Source organism: Amblyomma mixtum, chromosome 10, assembly GCF_055824585.1.
Source record: "Amblyomma mixtum isolate Tamu chromosome 10, ASM5582458v1, whole genome shotgun sequence".
NCBI classification, from domain to species: Eukaryota; Metazoa; Arthropoda; class Arachnida; order Ixodida; family Ixodidae; genus Amblyomma; species Amblyomma mixtum.
The window spans coordinates 134,930,778-134,947,258 of record NC_143021.1 but is presented as its reverse complement, the minus strand read 5'-3'; the positions used below and the strand labels follow the sequence as shown (position 1 = coordinate 134,947,258).

Here is a 16,481-nt window from a genome sequence, read left to right as displayed (position 1 = left end):
TCCCCTTGTCATTGTCTGTTTGTGTTCACTTTGTTCATTCCCCTTGCCATTGTCTGTTTGTGTTCACATTTAACACTGATCATTTTAAGGAAAGGAAGCGTTGCAGTGTTTTAAAGCCAGTGTTTTAGAGCGTTGTAGTGTTTTAGAGGGAGCCCTTTAGCGCTCGTTGACATTTTACACTCAGATCATTTTAAGGAAAGGAAGTGTTGCAGTATTTTAGAGGGAGCTCTTTGGCAGAAACGTTGCCCTTGCCATTGTCTGTTTGTGATCACTTTGTTCATTCCCCTTGTCTTTGTCTGTTTGTGTTCACTTTGTTCATTCCCCTTGCCATTGTCTGTTTGTGTTCACATTTAACACTGATCATTTTAAGGAAAGGAAGCGTTGCAGTGTTTTAGAGGGAGCCCTTTGCCTTGCCATTGTCTGTTTGTGTTCACTTTGTTCGTTGGCGTTGATGTTTTACACTCGTATCATTTTAAGGAAAGGAAGCGCTCATAACTGGCTCCCTGGGTCAGTGCACGCCTGAATCCCACTTTTGGGTTGTTTCGGCTGCTACCAACCATGGCTGTACAGGAAGGGAGGCAGTGGGAGTGAAAGAAAAAAAGACACAGAGAGGGGCCATAGGGAAGAAAATGAAAATTCTATTTGAGGCAAGGAAATTTCGCAGTAAGCAGTAACTGTCTTGATTCTTCCGTTTGCAGAGGAAGTGGGAGTGAAAGAAGGAACAGAAAGAGGACCGTAGTGAAGAAAATGAATTTGAGGAAAGGAAATTGTTGGAGGAGGTGGTTGTGCTGTGGCGCTAGCCTGGAGGAGAGGCCACAGTTGGCACGATTCCAGCGCAAGCACAGACACTGTGAGCATGAGCCATTAAAGGCTTTCACTCTGGAGATAAACAGCACTTAAAACGGCGTCCTTGCCATAGGCCTAGCTTACTAGCCCCAAACCGAATCGGTTGTTTAGGATTCCGGACACCTTGACCTGCATAGCAACTGCCAGCGCGGGCAGGGTAAACGGCGCGCGAATATAATTTTATTTACCTGAGCTAATTTCACAAACGAATTGCGAACTTCTTGCACGTGGTGCTGCCAGGGAATGGACACCTGACTTACTACCCATCGTGCGAGGTACTGTCGTGCTCTTACCTCGCACGCAGTTGGCGTTGCTTCGGTTTGGCCTGGCCAGTTATGGGGTTACATCTTCATAGCGGCGCGGCTGGCATCCCCTCGCTACTCGCACCTTTCATAGCTGTACAGAGCAACGCGTTCTTCCAAAGCCTGCCTTGGGTGCACCCGCTTGTACGCTGGTGCATTTGTTTTACATATATGCATGGGTGTTAAATTCTTGGTGCGCATTTACGTGAGGGCGCAAATTATGTGAGTACCTTCTTGTTGGTTTGGCTGCAACAGTTTTCCGAATTTTAAAATCCACTGGTTGGCGGGTATTGATTCTTTTTTTTTCGGTCCTGACTAGTATATTCGAGATTCTGCAGCACTCTTTTGATGGTTTTGACGAACTGTCGCCAATATGATGTTTTCTTTTTTTTCGAAACTGAAATTGATGACAGCTAATTTACTGCAACTACTGTTTGTAGCAGCTGCCACATGTCTATTTTTTATGAACTCTAGCAAATATCTTTAGCGCGATTGCAGTCCTTTTAAAGAATTCCGGCCTGTAGGATTGATGATCAATATTTCTGCAGTTTTTGGGCGAGTTGCAAACAAAATTGCTCTCAGTCGCATTTAAATGTTGCCAGTCTGCTCCAAAAGTGCTCCCAAATAGCCTACAAATTGCTCCAAAGCTGCTCTAAAATAAGACTTTTGCTGCTCCCGTGCCTGCTCCAAAAAGCTGGAGCTAGCTGCTTCCACCCCTGTGTATATATCTAAATAAATAGTCGATTTGCTCCAAGTGAGATGTTTTTGTGGCTGGCTTTACTGCAGGAATGCATGGAATGTTCAGACTGCTGCTCTGTAGCTGCATATTAATTGACAAAGGGTACTTCGTAATGACTACAGGAATACAACACACTACAGAAATGCACTACAGAAGGCAGACTACAGAGATGACACTACAGAAGACAGACTACAGAATTACGTCACTACAGAGGACAGACTACAGAAATACTACACTACAGACTACAGAAATACTACACTACAGACTACAGAAATACTACACTACAGACTACAGAAATACTACACTACAGAAGACAGACTACAGAAATACTACACTACAGACTACACAAATACTACATGCCCAAAATACGACAGACTACAGAAGTTTTCTGTCGTAAATTCCTGTAGTGCGTTTTAACTGGGATGTCTCCCACTAGAGGTGATTGCCGCCCAGGAAACTATGCGTACCCATCTCCGCCATGTTCTTCAAGGGAAGAAGCACTTCCTGCACCGTGTCCAACTAACTCACAGCAACTCTAGCTTTGGCCAGGCAGTGCAGCTCCTGCCCATCCCTACTATTAATCAGCCACAGAAACTACTACCTCTGGCCTTTCCTCCATGGACAGTCTCTCCTGTAAAGGTGAGGAAGTTTGTTCCAGGTGTGAATGCAAAGAGCCGCATGCCACAGGCAGCGCTTCTGCAAACTACTCTCGCCTACTTAACGGAGGAATATAGGCAGCACACCCATATCTTCACCGATGGTTCAACTACTAAAGAAACCTCTTCATGTGGCCTTTATGTGCCCTCAACAGGCCATGCCCTTTCTTACCGGCTGCAGCGGAGGACATCCACTACGACAGCTGAGCTTCACGGCATTAAGGAAGCTGTTTCTTACATCCTGCGCCGAACCGCCGACCGTTGGGTTATCTTCACGGATTCGAAAGCATCTCTGCAGATCCTGGCCAACCTGCTGAAGAAAACGAATCACCAGCCAGTTTCCCTGGATATCGGATATCTACATCATTTAGCTATTGCCGCAGGCCACTGCATAACATTTCAGTGGGTACCTGCTCACTGTGGCATTCAGGCTAATGAAAAACCAGATGAAGCGGCCCGTAAGGGCCATCAACATCGGAGATACATTAGAACTTTTTTTACGAAATCTGATGCGTCCCAGGTGGCCAAAAGTTTTGCTTCCGAAGAAATGTATCGGCTTTGGAGTTTGCCGACATATCAGTACCAATTTATTCACTCAATCGACCCACATCTTAGATCAAGACTCTCACCCAGAATTCCTCGACATCTGGAAACACTTTATCATCGACTTCGTCTTAATGCTACATATACAAACGGCTTACGATACCGTTTTAGACAAATGGACAGTCCGCACTGTGACAACTGTGCCGCGATAGAAACTGTGGAGCATATCTTGCTTGAGTGCCCTGCATATGCTAACGAGCGTGCGTACTATGAACATTGCATGCAGAAGCTCTGCTCAGTGCCCCTTACAATGGACAAAGTTTTAGGTTCCTTAGCCTGCCTTAGGCAACAGAGACTTTCAATGACTTTTCTATTCACATATTTAAAAGACATTGGACATCTTGATAAGCTTTAAACTGACTTGCACGTCACCTTCATGCATTCTTCATGCAGTGAACTTCGTCAGCCCATTTGACGGACTATGCACTCCATCACTCCATAGGTTACATCAATTCTCGCCATTGCATCCTTAGTACCCATTTCATGGCCGCATTTTATCTTCGTTTCTTTTTTTACCTCTTCCACTCTGCTCTCCTTCTGTCTTTATCTCCCAAATTCCCCTCCCTACGCAGAGTAGCATGCCAGCGATTTTTAAACGCCGGCTAAATTCTCTGCTCTTCATTAAAGAATCTCTCTCTCTCTGCTCAACATTAGCGAATGGTGTAGAAAGTGGCAAATGTCTTTAAACCCCAGTAAAACAGTATGTATGACAATCACACACAAACATCAGCAAACTCGAGCCACTGCGTTGGAACACTCACGCATTGTTGCTAAAGCAAATAAAAGATTAGGATTCATTAGGCGGTCACTTAAGCATGCTACACAGGATACTAAACTTACGGCTTATAAGATGCTCGTACGCCCGATAATGGAATATGCATGTGAGGTGTGGGATCCCTACACTCAAACACTTGCAGCTGAACTGGAAGGAGTGCAGCGACGTGCACTTCGCTTTATCTATTCTCGCTTCCGAAGACAAGACCAGGTAACCCCACTTTACACTTTAGCGAACTTGCGCCCTCTTCAATGTCGCCGGAAACAAGAGACTCATTCTTTTCTATAAGATTATGAACAACATGGTACATATCGATAAGCAGCAATACATAAGCCAAACTACTTCACGTATCACTCGGGGTAAACACTGCAGAGACGTAATAAATACATAGGGTCACTGACCAAGTCAAAATTTTAATGAAACGCATTGACGTTTCGGAAGCCCTACGGCTTCCTTGTTCACAATGGGTGAAGCCAGGCAAAAGCATGCGTTTATATCTTATTCAAAAATGCGTCGTAATGATCTTGCGTAGTCAGCAGGCAGATTTCCTTGCGTCCGATTTAGTGTACCGGGAGTGGTTTGTATCATCAGGGGCTCTAGATACAAGCGTCTAGATGTGATTCGTCCTCTGGCAAGCACACGTGCCTCGTCCCAATTGATGGTATGTCCAGTTTCTTGCACGTGTTCGGCCAGAGCGTTAGCAACACTGCGTCCTTTCGCCACGTCATTTTTGTGCTGCTGGATCCGTCTGCACCAGTTTCCGGATTCCCCGATATAATTCCGGTTGCAATCTTCACACGGAATCTTGTACACGACCCCAGGATATCTGTCAGGGGGAAGCGGGTCTTTCACATTGACGAGCTCGTTTCTAAGCTTGCTTGTTGGAACGTGGGCAACTTGCACGCCGTACTTTCGGAATACCCGACCAAGCGCTTCACTGATCTGTGGCATGTAGGGGATGGAGGCGCGTTTTGGCTTAGAAGCATTGGAGACGTCAGAAGGTGGCGGTCGCTCCAGTAGTTTCTTTTTTGTGTTTGCCACAAAGCTTCTGGGATAGCCATTTCTCGCCAAATCCCTTTCAACAGTCTTTAGCTCTTCCTTCAGGGATTGCTCGTTAGAGCACGTGTTTATTGCTCTTTCGACTAAAGAGCGGACGACAGAGCGCTTGTGTGCCATCGGGTGGACAGAATAAAAGTCAAGATAACGGCCTGTGTGCGTAGGCTTTCTGTACACGGTGAACTCCAGGCACGTGGGTTTTCGCGTCAAACGGGTGTCCAGAAAAGAGATGCAGCCATTCGCCTCCTCTTCCACAGTGAACTTGATTGAGGCTTCTATGCCGTTGAGGTGGTTTAAGAACCGTTGGACGTATTGTTTCTTTAAGATGCAAAAACAATCGTCCACGTACCTGACGAATAATTTAGGGCGTGGCTCGAATGTTCCTAGGGCTTTCGTCTCGATGGCTTCCATTGTGAGGTTAGCCGCCGTCACGGAAATTGATGCTCCCATGGCTGTGCCGAAGGTCTGTCGATAGTAATTGCCACCGTACGAGAAATATGTGTTGGCAAGGCAAAAGGAAAGAAGCTTACATAGGTCGGGTACATCGAAAGGTGTGCGCTCTTCAAGAGACGAGTCCTCGTTCAAACGAAGCTTGCAGGTTTCCACAGCCAGGTCAACCGGAACGCACGTGAAAAGGGAACAAACATCGAAGGAAACCATCACTTCACCACTTTCAAGTGCGACGTTCTTCACTTTGTTAATAAAGTCCACTGTATTCCGTATATGCGTCTCGGTCTTGCCAACTAGAGGCGATAAAATCTTGTGCAGGTAGCGAGACAAAATTTGGAGTGGAGACCTTGTAAAATCCACAATAGGACGCAACGGAACACCTTCCTTATGAACTTTCGGCAGCCCGTAGATAGCTGGCGCCGATCCGTTTGTGCAGAGTAGCTTGTAATATAGGCTTCTTTTTGACGGCGGAAGGAACTGAAAAATCGTTGACAGTAGCTTTTGAAGGTCCCTCTGGACTTTAGAAGTGGAGTCTTTGGGTAGGCGGCTGTAAGTTTCCGGGTCCTGAAGCAAATCTTCAATTTTGGCTTTATAAGACTCACGGTCAAGAATAACTGTGACGTTTCCTTTGTCGGCTGGTAGTATCGCAATCCTGTGGTTACTGCGTAGCCTTTCTAGTGACTTCCGCTCTGACTATTATATATTATATTATATACGCCGACGACACAAGTGTGTTTTTTTCTGGACAATCGAGCATCAGTTTAGCCGATCGTGCAAACAGGACACTGGGACATATAAATACTTTGGCGACGGAGAATGATTTAAAGATCAACGTTGCAAAGACAAAAGCAGTGATCTTTCATCCACGTCAAAAAGATATTTCTATTCCATCCCTTGCAATAAACAACACTACAATTGAAGTGGTTCCCCATTTTAAAACACTAGGGGTCATTTTTTTCAGAAAATATGTCGTGGGACGACCACATTACCTTCCTTTCCGGGAAGCTCTCGCGTACGACTGGCTACTTGCGTCGCTACTGTTCATCTTTTCCTACATCAGTTAACGTAATGTTATACAATTCCCTTTTTTCCTCGGTTATGAATTATGGCGCGCTTGTCTGGGGAACCACAACGCTTGATAATATTAATAAACTTTTGCGTTTACAGAAACGTGCTATCCGCATTATTGCAAAAGTCCCTCGTTATTCACACACAGCCGAATTGTTTAAGAAATTTAACATAATCAGTATAGAGTCTTTATATTCCTATAGACTAATCCGTCACTACAAATCAGAAATAATTAAACACGACAATTCTTTAGCAGTGCTAGCCGCACTTGCTGCGAACTATCCTGTGTATTGTACACGAAATCCGGAAAAATGGAAAGTTGATGTATGCCGCACAAATTATGGGAAACAAATGTTGAAACATCGTCTGCCAGCTATCCTGAACGAACTCTCCGGTGATGATAACCGAGACGTCCTCAACAAATCGTTCAGGGATCTACGCAGCATGTTTCTGTAATAAAAAAAATTGTACGTGGCGATAAAGTGAACTTCTTTGTTTTTGTTTGTGAAAAAAGCACTGTTACAGAGATGTGTTATTTTGTTCTCGTTTTTTCTTGTCGCATCTTTTGTTTGTGAAATAAGCACGGTTACAGAGATGTGCGTTAGTTTGTTCTCGTTTTTTCTTCCCTTCACTTTCGTGCCGTGCATTTTTTATACTTAGCCAGCTTTGTGCACTACATTTTTTTTTTTTCCATGATCCGGACACCTAAAGTTTTGTTTGCCTTTCGTTTCTGCCTAGTGGGCAGCTGCGTTTTCTGCGTTTTCTGCAAATTCACTGCCTGTATTTTAAACATTCTGCGTATTCCACTGTATGCCTTGTAAGGGGCACGGACCTCGTCAAGCCACCATTGGCTTTTTGTCCGTGCCCCTAAGCATCTCAGGATGTTTGAATAAATTTGATTTGATTTGATTTGAGGGCACACACGGTCAGATTTGCGTATACGTGAAAGTATCCCTATCGCCTTCGTACGGACTTCATCCCTGAGACCAACGTCTAAAAGTTGAACAGCGCTTTCAACGGCAGAAATCACTTTTCGTGAATCTGGTGGCTTTCCTTGGTTGAAGTTCAGTCCGTGACTTAGAACCTGGGCTTCGCTCGGAGTCAGTGTAAGAGGAAAGGTTCCGTACCTCAAACAAAGGTGTCGCCCGTATGCCCCTTTTTTCGGAGGTAAGTTTGTCGAGCTTCGATTCCTGGGCCCTCTCGTGCTTTTCCTTTGTCAAGCGGGCTTCTTGGTTGGCAACGAGTTGGATCTCGTGGAAAACGTCTGGAGCCGAAGACTCTAGGAGGCGCATTTCACAGAACACATCATTGTCAAGGCGTTTCAGAGTAGGTTTGCATTCTTCAATGCGGGCTTGGACGAGAAGGCGCTCCGCTTTGTTGATCACTTGGTGTCCAAAGGCAGATCTTACGGGTCTGTGCAGACGAAGGGATCTCGGCGTCACACGGTGAATCTTACAGGCCAAGTTGAATTGCAGATGCGTTCGGAAAGCTGCCAGTTTTGACGAACTACGAATGAAATGGCGGATGCTTGTAATGACTGGCTGCCCATACTTATGGCGTATGTTGATGTAGTCAAGAGTTTGACGAAACGTCGTCTGGTCAGGTAGAGGCATAATAAAAACATAGGGTCACTGACCAAGTCAAAATTTTAATGAAACGTATTGACGTTTCGGAAGCCCTACGGCTTCCTTGTTCACAATGGGTGAAGCCAGGCAAAAGCATGCGTTTATATCTTATTCAAAAATGCGTCGTAATGATCTTGCGTAGTCAGCAGGCAGATTTCCTTGCGTCCGATTTAGTGTACCGGGAGTGGTTTGTATCATCAGGGACTCTAGATACAAGCGTCTAGATGTGATTCGTTCTCTGGCAAGCACACGTGCCTCGTACCAATTGATGGTATGTCCAGTTTCTTGCACGTGTTCGGCCAGAGCGTTAGCAACACTGCGTCCTTTCGCCACGTCATTTTTGTGCTGCTGGATCCGTCTGCACCAGTTTCCGGATTCCCCGATATAATTCCGGTCGCAATCTTCACACGGAATCTTGTACACGACCCCAGGATATCTGTCAGGGGGAAGCGGGTCTTTCACATTGACGAGCTCGTTTCTAAGCACGTTTCATTAAAATTTTGACTTGGTCAGTGACCCTATGTTTTTATTATGCCTCTACCTGACCAGACGACGTTTCGTCAAACTCTTGACTACACTGCAGACACGTAAAAGAACAAAAGTTTTCTAAGCACTGCTACAAGCATTCCTTCTTCCTGTCCACAGCGAGAGAATGGAACAGACTGCCAGAGAATGTGGTGCTCGCATCGGGTGTGGATGTGTTCTCTGCTGGAGTTCGTGATTGGTTGGTATAGTGCCTGATATAATGCGCCTTGCATTTGTGTTGGACATGGTGTTTTCCCATTGTTTTCTGTTTCGTTGCAGTGATATTTTTGCGCATTTTTATTTGTTGCTTAGAGGTCAATTCCATTTTTTAATATGTTAAAACTTGGCACCGACTGGATGGTGCTGGTGTTTTGTTTGTCGTGTTCCGCCTTTCTAATCTGTACCTTGTATCACTCCTATCTTGGTCCTCACCGGACCGATAGTAACTCTAATAAATAAATAAATAAATAAATAAATAAATACGCCAAGATTCTTTTCACCTAATTGCAGCATGTTATAACTATGGCAGAAAATGCTCGCGCCAAGCCTCTGCGCATCAGAGTGCGGTTACGCTCGCCTGATAACACGCGGCTAGCTGCTTTTCTGTGAGCGATGCAGCGAAATGAGTTTAAAACTATATTGACGGTCATGTAAACGCAGAACGGCAATAACTACTGCTGGCCCAATTCAGTTAAGGCACAGTCAATGCGGCGCACATACATAAGGTAGAGTTTCGATACTGTCAGTTGCGAGGGGATCCTCAAATTGGCTTCACGGTGCTGCAAAACCCATTAATATCATGCTCAGAGCTGTTAGGCAGCGCAGTTGGTTTTAAATTGACCATGCGGCAAGCAGAGGGCTCGTGGTTGCTCATGACAGCCCGGTATCAAGTTCACGTTGGTGACAGTCAGCTGCACGAAACTAGCTATAAATAAGCCAAATGATAGGTGTCTTTTGCACACCTTATGACTGCAAGTGCGTGCCCTGTAATCTGCAATTTACTTAAATATCCCGATAACACGAAGCCAAGTGCGTAGGAAATGGTTATAGCTACGAATAGGCGCTTAAAGCCTGACAAGAGCATATCTAGAGCGGACGACAACGGGAAGAGCTCACCTGCGAAAGTCCAGAGGGAAGCGGTGTAGTCTTGGTAAGACACCCACGGTACAACCCACGCTGTCACAATGTGCCACGGGGCAAGGTTTCTTCTCATGCCGCAACCTCATCTTGAAATGCAGAGCTAAGCGCCTGAAACGATGAGCCCGAAGCCTCGGGAAAAGGTTTCGCACTGGCCGTACACCGAAGGAAACGCTGCAGATGTGCAGAGGGGTGCATATCTTGCCAAACGGTGACAGAGAAGCGGCGGGCAAGGACGACAAAACTTCTTAAAGGGGCCATTTCTAGATCGGCGAGCTTAATTTGCACGCTTTCGAAGGCGCGCCACAGCAGGCACCTGGAGATAAGAGATCGCTTCGTATGCTCTAGTAGCCACTGTGGCCTGGTACCGAAACAAGGCCTGTAAAGTCGCGCTGCAAACGTACGGCACACTCATCAACAGAGGGCGCAACAAGAGCGTTGCAATAAATTACAAAATTTGGCGTAATGTTTTGCTGAAATAGTTAACCTTTTTTTATAAAACGTGGCATTAAAATACTCATTTCTTTTTGTTGTTTTATAGCATTTTTATCTGTGCTTTTGAATTCCATTATATAAGTGTTTCGGTCCCCCAAAGTGACTGTGCGGCACTAGCGCTAAACCGTTTTGGGCCCAGCCTTCGCCACCATTCTACTTGCACCTTGGCTTCGCCAGCTGTGCTGCATGCCGCATAACATGGAGGAGGATTGAAAAGGAGAGCTTGCGTGCGCCGCAACCACAGTTGAGGCGGCTTAGCTTTCGCTACGTATATCCTGGCATAGTCGAGCTAGGCCGGTGGCAATATTTGTAAACCACTCCTGTCGCAAATTCTTCAAAGTGCTTCAGGTGCCTTTTTCCAGAACCTCTTTTCCTCTCTTTATGCTTTGCTGTGCGTGAGCACAACTCTCCGAGCCTTTTTTGGCGCTGAGAATTCCATCGGTACTTCGCATCTTTGAGGGGAATAACGCGCTACACACGAAAAAAAAAACAGCAACTGAAACGACGGACCCTGAAATGTACAACCAACTAGCCCACATTGCTGCCTTTTTTGCTTTGTACCTGCTGGCCACTTTCTTCAGTTTGTGGTCGAAGCTGAGTACGTAAGGCATCACAACAGGTTTCGTAGCAATGTTAGCAGCCCTTTTGCGCGCTTTTCCTTTGGCCATCTGGAACTTCTAGAGAACGGACTCATATAGACGGGAGAAGGGATTCACTGCCTACAGCGTCGAATCTTTAACTTAGGTTTCCCAAGCTCTCACTCATTCTGTGCTTGCACGACCTAATGAGCGGTGACTTCAGACAGAGGGCTGCAATGCCTCTCTTGGCAGTTTTCGAGTGAGCTGAATCTAATGGCAGTAATTCCTTCGCTACCCTGGAGTGGAACATTAAACATAGGTGAAAATAATGCAGGATCAGTTGCATGTATAAATACTGCAAAGTGTTCGCAGTAGGGACTTCGTGCGTGAAGGTCAAACCCTCATCAAGTCTTCTGAATTGGTCTAAAATATCAGTTTTCATGTTAATCCCAGCCGCGGCGGCTGAATTTCGATGAAGGCGAAATTTTAGAGGCCCGTGTACTGTGAGATGTCAGTACACGTTAGAAAACCTCAGGTGGTCGAAATTTCCCGAGCCCTTCACAACGGCATCCCTCATAGCCTGAGTCGCTTTGGGACATTAAACCCCAACAAACCAAACCAATCTTCAAGTCATCACACTGCACATCATTCTTCCTTGCTAAAAGAATTAAAAAGTCATCTACAAACCTGAATACTTTCAAAATTTGCAGCAATCTAAAGCTGTCGTCAAGGGTTGGTCAATGACAAAAAAATGTTGCACAACACAGGTTCCACACATGAGCCGATACATATACCAAGCTGTTGCAAGTAAAACCTGTTGACGTATGTTATAAAGGTGCTGTTCAGGTTAAATTCCAGCACAGTGATAAAACTGTCTGCCGCCATCTCTGCTGAGTTCTGGAGGAACACTTCTCCATTTGTCTGAATGTATGTTTGAACTCGCGCCAGCAGCTCAGCTTGCGGGATCGTGTAAAAAAGGTCCTCTACAGCTATTCTCCGTTTCATACATCATTAATTATCTAGGATTATCTACGATAAATTATATACGATTCCTAGATAAATCGTGCAGGCATTAAATTGCGCGAACTCACTGATCACAGAAGCATATTTCTCTATTGCGCGAACAGTATCCGCGAAATGATTGCACACTTATTGCGTGAACGATGCCCAATCTGATGGACTTAGAATGTCATGAGCGCCGTTTGCGATAAACGTAACACATCTGCTTTGTCTACAGAGATTATTTACGTCGTGTGGAATGCTGTAACCGAGACCAAGTCTATTTTGAGAAATATGTCTTTTCGACTGAAAGTAACGAGAAGGACATATATGTCAATAATACCATGCAGAAATGTGTTCTCTACTCCAGCTACATTAGACCCAACCCCGGTTACTACAGTTCACTAGCAGCGCCGCCAATTTTACCACATAACAGGAAATAAATGCTGTATTAAAACCCGTGTAAAGCGAGGCTCAAGGCCACCCGCAGAACAAGCGGACAACGCTACATCCGCCCACCATCCATTAGGTGGCCCGATTTTTACCAGTCCACGCCTGAAGCAGATGCCTTGCGAGCACCTCCCCGCGCCTGCGTATATTGGTCGTCCGTTGCCAAGCATATTAATACGAATTATTCGGCCTCCAACTACTTTCAACGCAACAGAAAGAGGGATTGGCGCTAGCGTTGCTTGTTCGTGGCCTCTTGGGAATATAGGAATTTTCACTCCCTTGATTAAATGCCTCTCAAAACAAGCCCCTCATTTTCCTTGTCATGCCTGCTTATACGCGAAACGCAAGCTTCACAGAAATTCCTAACAAGCAGATGCATGGGGACTAAGGCAGAAGGCCAGATTTAAGGGCGGAAGTTACTAAGGATTCCTTCCCGGGCCTTACGATGACATGGTGAGAAACTTGCGTAGTTGGACAAGGGTTACTTTATTTAGCTGTGTGCGCAAAAAAATATATATACCCTACGTTGCCCAATGGGGACCATACGTATTTACTTCCTCTCAGAGCACACAACTCTTATATTAGACTCGCGCCTGTATTCGGAAGGACAAAAGCTTTAGAACAATCTCAGGAATTTTGAAAAAGGCAAATAACTGCTTGAGTATATCAGAGAAGGTTAAGGAGAAAGTAAACTCTAATCGTCCACTCAACGTTTATAGTTGCAGAAATAGCACCATTACCAGGACTCCGATTTAGGGAACTATAAACACTGGTAGCTGCGCCACTACCGGCCCACATTCCTTCGCCTAGCATTATGAGACTTTGATTGGGGCACGAAGACGCCGCGGCGCTTTGACTGTCTATGTTCAGTCGTGCAAGCACTTCCTATGTTACCGTGCAGCTGGCGCCTATTGCGTCCTTCTCTTCGCGGGCTCGAGAATATGTGCAGATGCCCAGCTGCTGCACCAAGAGCCCGTGATGTTCAGCGGTGGTCAGTTTAATGATGAATGACGTGGCGCGCGGCTGCCTAAAGACGAGGAAGCGGCTGACTTCTTGGTCAATCTGTAAATGACGCATGCGCTTAGCGTGTCTGTGATTTCTCACAGACTCGGGAGCGGTACGTGCCCCATTGAAGCGGAAAAAAGCTTTGGAGTGGTAGTGTTTTCCGTGTTTAGAGCAACTAGCCTGTACGTAGGGTTTGGGCAGTACCGTATTTGAGGGCTCTGGGTTAAGCGGGATTTAAAAAAAAATCTCAGTCATGATAAATACACTATGAGCGTTAACTACGACTCAACGGGGTAACGCCTGGGTAAGCACGGTAATGGAGGGCTGTGTTATTGTAATGAACGCACCAGCCCTACGCCAGAGGTAACATTATATTTTTTAAGCACCCGGGATTCATTAGCACGCACCGACATAGCGAAACGTGTTTTCATAATTTGCCTCAAACAAAATTGGTCGACATTCAACCCGCGACAGTGGAGTCAAATTCCTGGCGCTAAAGCCACTGAAACACCGTGGCCACCGAAAGACACACTGACAAAAAAAAGTATCAGAGCGATCTGAGAAAATGCAATACGCAGATACGAAGAAAGAAGAAAACCTGAAGCACATTTGTACCGCAGTTTCGTTTGAAGATAGCTTTGAATGTCAGTTTTTATATCAGACACCCCGTGGTTATTCAGTCTCAACCAAAAAAATGGGTTTGGCAAAAACAGCGCTTTTGGGCAGTTTCAGTAAAGCCTCGAACTCGAGCTGCGCTTTATCTACAGAAAAAGCGCACGCAAAGAAAGAATTTTTCGACTAGCACGAAAGCTACCCGTCGCTCAGACAAGGCGTTGTTCAATGTCATCGGCAGCGGCTTCCTGTCAGGTTCTCTGCTGTTCACATTTCTTTAAGTGGGCAAGGTACAGAACACAGCCACATGACGTTAGTCGTGAAGCGCAGAGTCAATTCTGTTGGGGCATGGTGATGCATCGTCACGAATACAAGTGATATGCCATGTGCGCCTGCGCCACCGTCACATCCGCATAGATAAGACAGGCAGATATGAACGGAAATTTCTTGTTTCGGCCAGCATGCTGCCAACTACCTTCTATACGATCTGATACACAAGCTATCAGTAGTACTACCGTGCAAGATTAAGACATGGATCGCAGTAGATTCGTTTAGAGATGTTATTGGGAAACTATAGAGATGACCCGACAATATAAAGTCGTCAGCATCCCGACCGATTATATTCTATGATATCAGCCTATAGATAGACACGCAGGGACAGGTGGAAACCGTCTCCCTTTCCGAAGCAATGCAGATGTAGAAGAATCCATCCTGGCGCCCTGCACAAATGCAGGATTAGTGTCTAATCCAAGAAGACGCGCTGCCGTCAGCCTTCAAAAAGATATCTCGTATGTTCTACGTATATGCAGCTAGGCACGAGCTCGAGACAGAAGCGAAATAATATTCTTCTGAATTGCCAGAAGCAGCAGCCAGGATGGAGTGAAATCGATATGTAGGAGTAAATATGCCTTCGGACAAATTTTTCGTCCTGATAAAAAATTAATAAACTGCTACATCATTATAAAGTGAACACTACCGATATTGCTGCGTCAGAATACAGAGGGTGAGACGAAAAGTTTTTACAGTAAAAGTGTTTATTCACGAGATAGGTATCTAGGTCGAAAACTGATTGATCGTCGACAGGAAATATAGATTTGCCGAAGGCGCTTCATTTGCTTGAAGTGCAACATGTGTCCAGCGACTTCGATTAGGGTGAGAGGATAGCGTTGACCTGATTTTTAATGAGTGGGATTTCGCTTACATCCAGTCGTGCATCGATCACTGCAAGCAGGCATAAATTCGTTAGTGTCGGTTCCAAGTGTAACACGTGAAGATCGGTTAGCGTCGCTTCCTCCTCAATAATCTCCCCTTCCTGCATGTTCGCTACCGGGCCATAGCCGGCGAAGAGAAACACTCTTTCGCCAGTAATGCAGCAACCTTGATATCCCCTGGCAGACGGTCCCGAGCCCCACGGCTTCACCTTAGTCCAGCACGATGTCTCAGGGTCATACTTGTGAATGTCTGCACAGAAAGCGTCCATAAGTTCATTGTACCCTCCAAAGATGTACAGCTCCCCTCTGTAGACAAAGGCTGAATGCCCGTGCCGACCCACGGGGGGAAAGCTTTGTACTTGTGGGCGCACCCAGGTCGAGGTGGTTGTTTCCAGGTATAATAAAGAGTTGACATTTTCAAAGCGACCAGCGAGAAAAGTGGCAGCTAAGCAACCTCCCCACACGTACATGCGGGTCCCGATTGCAGAGGCCGTGTGGAAGGATCGGGGAGCAAGGACCTCTCCATTGGTGGGGACACGATGCCACTCCATGGTATCCAGGTCGAGCGCGTTGACATCTTGTTAATCATGTGGGTCACCAAAGACATACATGCGCTGACCGACTATGCAAGCTGAGGCGCCGTAATGCGGTGTCGGTGCCTCACCATTCACTTGAGGCCAGCTCCACGTCATGGTGTTGGTGTCGAAACGATAAACGACGATTTCCGACTGCCAGCCGTTCCGTAAGCCCCAAAGGTACGCGCAGTGACCGTAGACGACAACGGTGCGACGGAAAATGTTGTACGGCTGGCCACGGAGCTGTGAATATGTTTGCACGATATCCCACCTCGACGTTGCAGGGTCAAAGATGGACACGTCGACGACGTTCCTTAAGGGGTGAGGCCTGTCCACTTCAAAGGAGCCGAACGAGTAGACCTTGCCATTGATGAAAACGGCACTATGGTTCACTTGCTCTGGAACACCACTCAATCGCACCGTCCACATCTTGACGGTGAAGCTAGTGCTCTGAGAAACGCGGCGCCATCGTTCCAGCGATGCTGCCGGCTTCACGTGGCCTATTCCTGAAGGTGCGATACGGTGACCGGTTTCGGCAACGCGTGCGGCAGGGATGACTTGAAGGGGGACTATGTTTGTCATATATTAGAATATTTTCGTCATTCGATGATGCGCAAGTGGATGAACGTTCCAGGAAGAAATTGTGAAGTTGCTGTCGCCGAGAAAAAAAAGATATAAAACCGTCTGATTATTTATGGAAGGTGAGGAAGACGCGTGATTTTGCGAGCCTGTTTCTGAGCGAACTGTCTTTACGCTGCGAGCCACGTGGTTAAT

At 46.1% G+C, this 16,481-nt stretch overlaps 1 protein-coding gene across 1 annotated transcript; it reads right to left on the bottom strand.

Moving 5' to 3' along the window:
- Window positions 1-13,189: 13,189 nt before the first annotated feature.
- LOC149327019 (kelch domain-containing protein 3-like) lies at window positions 13,190-16,136 on the bottom strand. Its single transcript, XM_089564759.1, has 3 exons — window positions 15,797-16,136; window positions 15,249-15,382; window positions 13,190-13,366 (listed from the first exon to the last, which is right to left on the bottom strand). The coding sequence occupies exons 1-3, from the start codon at window positions 16,134-16,136 to the stop codon at window positions 13,190-13,192; spliced, it is 651 nt and encodes a 216-aa protein (XP_089420885.1).
- Between the last annotated feature and the right edge of the window lie 345 nt (window positions 16,137-16,481).

Excerpts from the sequence above, each read along its gene's own strand:
- LOC149327019 (XM_089564759.1), bottom strand. The coding sequence starts at position 16,136 with ATGTGGACGGTGCGATTGAGTGGTGTTCCAGAGCAAGTGAACCATAGT. Across the intron at positions 15,383-15,796 it reads GAGCTGGCCTCAAGTGAATG|ACATTCACAAGTATGACCCT; the intron begins GTGAGGCACCGA and ends CTTTCTGTGCAG. Across the intron at positions 13,367-15,248 it reads TCTTCGCCGGCTATGGCCCG|ATTGACCAAGAAGTCAGCCG; the intron begins GTAGCGAACATG and ends CGTCATTTACAG.